Here is a 5,492-nt window from a genome sequence, read left to right as displayed (position 1 = left end):
CCCCCCCCCCCCCGCCCCCGAGACCTAGAGTGAGTTCCAGACGGAATAAGACATCGGGAAGGCAGGACCGGATAGCACCCAATGGGCTGGGGGTCGGACCCAGTGGCCTAGGGACAGCCAGGGGCCAGGTCCTCCCTCCTCCTTATGAGGCAGCGGCCAGAAGGACGAGTCTCACACACTCCAGGCCTCATTCTGGTCCTTTATTGCCCCTCAGGAGCCCCCGACTCTTCCCCCCTGCACGGTGTCTGCCTTTGGGTCGGAGGGGAGAAAGCCCCACGCGGCCTCTCCCTGGGAAGTCGTGGCCAAACCCAGTTGGCAGGAATACAAGGGCCAAATGCTGCTGGAAGAACCCACTCCTCGAATTTGTTTTTTGTTTTGTTTTGTTTTTTTGCGGTACGCAGGCCTCTCACTGTTGTGGCCTCTCCCGTCGCGGAGCACAGGCTCCAGACCCGCAGGCTCAGCGGCCATGGCTCACGGGCCCAGCCGCTCCACGGCATGTGGGATCTTCCCGGACCGGGGCACGAACCCGCGTCCCCTGCATCGGCAGGCGGACTCTCAACCACTGCACCACCAGGGAAGCCCACTCCTTGAATTTGGTCCAGCCACTGCAAAGCACCTGAGTTCTGCCAGTGGCAGAGAGGTCAAAGGGTCACGCCAAGTGCTGCTGCTGACTAAGTGTCCACAGCAACACAGGCCACGCCAGGCCCGTCAGGGAAAAAGCCAATGGAGTCTTCTGACAGGTGGCGGGGGGAGGGGGTCGCTGGGCTAAACCAAGGTTTTGGGCAAGAGGCGTCACCAGAGTCAAACCCACTGGTCTTATAGGGCCATGGGTCAAACCCAGTCCTTTGGTTGGAGGAATCGTGGGAGCAAACCAAGCCCTAGTTTTAGAGCCACGGATCAAACCATATCCTTTGGCAAGGGGGGCATCGGACCAAACCGAGTCCTTTCAAAGACCAACAAGTCAAACAGAATCTATCATGGCAGCCGATGGGCCAATCTAAGTCCTTCTGGAGAAGCACCGGCCAACAGATCTGAACGAGTCCCTTCCAGGGGAATGACCTTCAACTTCAGTCCCCAGGCAGAGGCTCAGATAGATGCGGCCCGGCTGACCTCAGATGCTGATGGTGCGGAAGACGGTGAAGCCTGACAGAGCGGTGCTGACCAGGAGCCCAGGGCACTGCGGGTGCCAGTGCAGCTCCTTCAGAGCTGTCTCGCCCTGGTGCACGAACAACAGCTGCTGGGGAAGGTCTGCCAGCGCAGGGTCAGTCTCCGCGTCGCCGGCCTCAGGGTCCCGCTCCACCGCCAGGTCCCACTGTGTGATCTGGTCGTCTGCACCCGAGGCTGCGAAGACCCCACTGTCCTGGGGGTGCCACTCGACGGAGGTCACGGGGGCCACATGCTGCTTGAAGGTGGCCACCGGGGAGCCAGACTACGGGAAGATGGGAGTCAGGGCCTCTGAGCCCCTCAGCCTGATGCCTGGGGTGACCCAGGCAGAGACCCCCATCCTTCTCCAGCCTTAGGGTTCAACCAGGGCTCCATCCCTTGTGTCCCCCCACAAACCCAGGTTCTCTGAAAGGGACAGAGTGCAAAGTACAGCTGGTAATAAAGCTGTGATGTCCCAGGGGCTGCTGGGAGTTGTGGTTTCACCTGCAAAGAAGCTCCTCCCAGCTCCAGGCCACAAAACCCCAACCCTTGCTCCTCCCTGGGCCTGCCTCAGTTTCCTTCCCTATAAAAGGAAGGCGTGGTTCTGCAAGTGCTCTGCCAGCTGGTTCTAGAAGGCCTTAAAGGGGGCAGTGGCATGACTCCCAGGCTCCAGAGAGAGCTGAGACAGAGGACGACACTGTTACTAAAGTGAAGGTGCTGGTGGGGATTGGTGTCTCTCGTCTGGAGAAGTGGTTCCAACGTTCCAGTGGCCAATCCACTTTGGCCCTGTGACCTGGCCGTGCACCTGCCTTGGGGGGCTGGAGTCCATTTCTAGAAACTTTCCCAGGGCTGACTCTGTAGAACTCATTACATTGGGGGGAGGAAAAAGACAATCCTGGGAAGGCCCAGAGGTGTATGAAGTCACGGCTTTGTCCAGAGGGAGGCCAGGAGCTGCAACTTCTCCTGCCTGGAGACCCTCTCAGCTCTGCAGAGTCAACACTTAGTTGGGTGGTCACATCCTATCTGCTCCTGTCCCTTCTGGCCCTCAGTTCCCCCTCCCAAAATGAGTGAGCTGAGCTCTATTCTCAGCTGACTCTATAAAATCCACGGAAAGAAAAACGACCGTCTTCTGAAGCCCTTGAGCCCCTGGGCAGCACGGCCGGCGCATGGCTCCCCGCGGGCAGATGAGAACCATAGTCTCCGCCACCCAGCCCCTTCCCTCGTGTCAGATCTCCAGAGGGTAGAGGGAGTGACCCCACAGCAGCCCCAAGCCTTCTTCTCGCTGAGCCTGTTTCCTCATCTGGACCCCAATTCAGAGGACCTTCCCAGTTCTGGTGTATAAACCATTTCAGGAGGGAAAACCCACAAATCCTAGTGGCCTCTGGTAGCAGGAGCTTCTCCCGCCCCAGGTGTCCAACTGGGACAGTACCTTGAACTGCCGCAGGTCCCAGACCTTGAGGGCTCCGTCATCCCCGCCGCTGAGCAAGAAGGGCTCCCGGCGGCTCCAGTTGATGACGTTGACATCCCCATCGTGGGCGGTGGCGGTGGTGAGCATGCAGGCCTTGCTGGGGGCTGCCCGGATGTCCCAGATGCGGATGGAGGCATCAGCTGAGCAAGAGGCAAATACCTGGACAAGGCAGAGTCGGAGGCAACCTGTGTACCCCCGCCCCACTCTGGAGACCGGGGTCCAGTGGTGGGCTACCCTCTCTTTTAGTGACCCCCTCATTAGGACCTGCCCCCCGCCCCACCCCAGGAGTCCAGACCCCCAGCCCTCCCTCACCGTGTCCTCGGTTGGAGACCACTGCAGGTCCTCCACGGAGCGTGTGTGGCCCACGAATGGCCGCTGGTCCACATGCCAAGAACCACCGTCCACAGGCGTCCAAAGGTGGATGTTCTTCTGACAGTCACCGGTCAGCAGGCGCCCTGTGAAGGGGAGTCAGGACACGACCCTGTCCCACCTGGCCACAGCTCACTCCCACCTTAGCACCCACCCCTGCTGTAGACCCTGCTCCTACCCAGCCCTAAGGGCTAACTGCACACCCCAGGGACTCACCGGGCACACGAGGGGACCAGTCGAGCGCAAAGCCCTCGCCCATGTGGCCAGAGAAGGTGAAGATGGGCTTCACGCGGGCCTGCTCATCCCGGAGGAAGGTCGCTAGGGCCTGGGGGTCATCCACCACCTGCAGAAGCCGCCGCAGTGCAAACACCTCCACCTGGCCCTTCTCTGACCACACCCCAGCCACTGGCTCCTCACCCAGCCAGGACACCTGGAGGGGAGGGAGAAGGGGAGCGGAGGTGAGAGGGGCAGGAGGCTCCAGGTGGTGAGCACAGCCCTTAGCATCCCCCAGAACCAGAACAGCAGCTCCTCAGACCCGCCCCCCACCCAGGGCTGGGACTACAACTCCCAGAAACCTTTGCGGGAATGGAATCACGGCCTGCAAGAGCAGCTTGGTAACCGGGACAAACTCCCCACCCTGCGGTAGAGATGGTGGTGGGGGGAGGACAAAACTCCTTCCGGACTCCTAGGAATCGAGGCTGTTATTCCACCAGCCCCCCGAAGTGTGTTCAGGCTCCTGGTCTCTGTAACCGTCTAAATGTAGGCTGCTCACAGGCGTGTCTCCGGATCTCTCTGCCTGTTTACCTTTGCTCACTAGGAGATCCTGTTCAGCCTCAAGGTTTCCAGTAGCCCCTAGCCCTGACCTCTCTCCTCAACTCCAGGCTCACATCGAACTGACTGTTTAGACATCACAAGGCCAAAGCCAAGTTCCTAATCGCCCACTGCCACCTACTCCTCCCTGGAGGCCCCACCTTGGGCCCCAAATGGCAGGACTCATTTCCCACTTGTCTCTCCTTCCTCACACCCACCACCTATGCTGGCTCCACCCAAAATGCCACACTTCCAATCCTTTCTCAGTACCTCTGCTGCTGTCACTCGTGTTACTACCGAAGTCACCCTTCCCTGCATTCCTGTACTGGCCTCCTCACAGGACTGTCCTTCTGCCCTTGCCTCCCTGCAGTCTATTCTCAATACAGCAGTAAGAGGGATCCCTTTAAAACACAAGTCAGATCCCTGCCATCCTTCACTCTAAACCGTCCAACGGTTCCCAATTTCTCCCCAAGTAAAAGCCAAGTCCTTACACTGGCCTACAAGGCCCTAAACAATGTCTCCTCCGTGCCCACCTGCCAAACCCTGTCACTCTCCCCCTCATCCATTCAGCACTGTTCTCCCCAGCTTCCCTCAAAACTCCTCAGTTTGCCCCAGGGCCTTTGCACTTGTTATTTCCTTGCCCGCAAACCTCTTCCCACAGATATCCTTGCCTCACTCCCTCATTTCCTGCGGGTCTCTGTTCAAATGGCACCTTATCAGTGAATGCTTCCTTGACCACACTATTTAAAGAGGCAACCCCTCCAGAAGACCCTAACTCCCTTACCTTGTTCCATTTTTCTCCACAACACTTAGCATCTTTGGACATATACACATATGCTTAGTTTCTTCTTGTTCCCTTTCCCACTGGTATGTAAGTTTCAAGGAGCCAGAGACCTTTTGCACCCCGTTAACTCCCCACGGTCTAAAACAGTACCCAAGACACGGTAATACTTTAATGGAAATACTTCTCAAGAACTATGAGCCAAGCACTGCTCCAAATACTATACACACAGCCTCTCATTTAATTCTCACATCAACTTGATTAGAAGGGGTTGTAACTCTGAAGCACAAAAGTAACCCCCAAGCCCACAAGAGTCCCTGAGCAATAACAGAAAACATATCTCAAGTTATAGCCCAGTGCTGTTTCTAGACACCTGAATAACTTTCAGTTATTGAAATAATGCTTTATGTCATTTCAGTTTATCCTCACATCGGCCCCATCACATAAGCTTTGTGACTCTCACCGTTTTACAGAAAAGAACATTAAAAAATACCCCTCTATTAAGAATCCGCCTTCCAATGCAGGGGACACAGGTTCGATCCCTGGTCGGGGAACTAAGATCCCCGTGCCGCGGGGCAACTAAGCCCCCGCGCTTGCTCTATAGAGCCCACGCGCCTCAGCTGGAGAGCCTACCTGCCGCAACTACTGAGCCCGCGTGCTCTACAGCCCGCGCCACAACTAGAGAGAGGCCCTCGCGCCACAATGAAGGATCCCATGTGCCGCAACTAAGACCCAACACAGCCAAATAAATAAGTAAATAAATAAATAATAAATTTGGTACAAATGATGCTTGCTGAAAAAAAAAAAACCTTATAGCATCTATCACATAATGACAATTACTATAATATATAAAACTATGTGCCAGGGCTTCCCTGGTGGTGCAGTGGTCGAGAGTCCGCCTGCCGATGCAGGGGACACGGG

At 56.8% G+C, this 5,492-nt stretch overlaps 1 protein-coding gene across 1 annotated transcript in view; it reads right to left on the bottom strand.

Moving 5' to 3' along the window:
• Positions 1-590: 590 nt before the first annotated feature.
• The window catches only part of GRWD1 (glutamate rich WD repeat containing 1), a 6,096-nt gene continuing 1,194 nt past the window's right edge, over positions 591-5,492 (bottom strand). Inside the window, exons 4-7 of the mRNA XM_007463302.1 lie at positions 3,197-3,410; positions 2,924-3,066; positions 2,573-2,770; positions 591-1,429 (exon numbers count right to left, since the gene is read on the bottom strand). Coding sequence (XP_007463364.1) covers positions 1,112-1,429; positions 2,573-2,770; positions 2,924-3,066; positions 3,197-3,410 — 873 coding nt within the window. The 3' untranslated portion in view covers positions 591-1,111. The remainder of the gene's footprint in view (positions 1,430-2,572; positions 2,771-2,923; positions 3,067-3,196; positions 3,411-5,492) is intronic.

Source organism: Lipotes vexillifer, unplaced genomic scaffold, assembly GCF_000442215.2.
Source record: "Lipotes vexillifer unplaced genomic scaffold, Lipotes_vexillifer_v1.1 scaffold802, whole genome shotgun sequence".
Taxonomy (NCBI): Eukaryota; Metazoa; Chordata; class Mammalia; order Artiodactyla; family Lipotidae; genus Lipotes; species Lipotes vexillifer.
The sequence above is the reverse complement of the archived record's forward strand: the minus strand, read 5'-3'. Positions and strand labels throughout refer to the sequence as shown.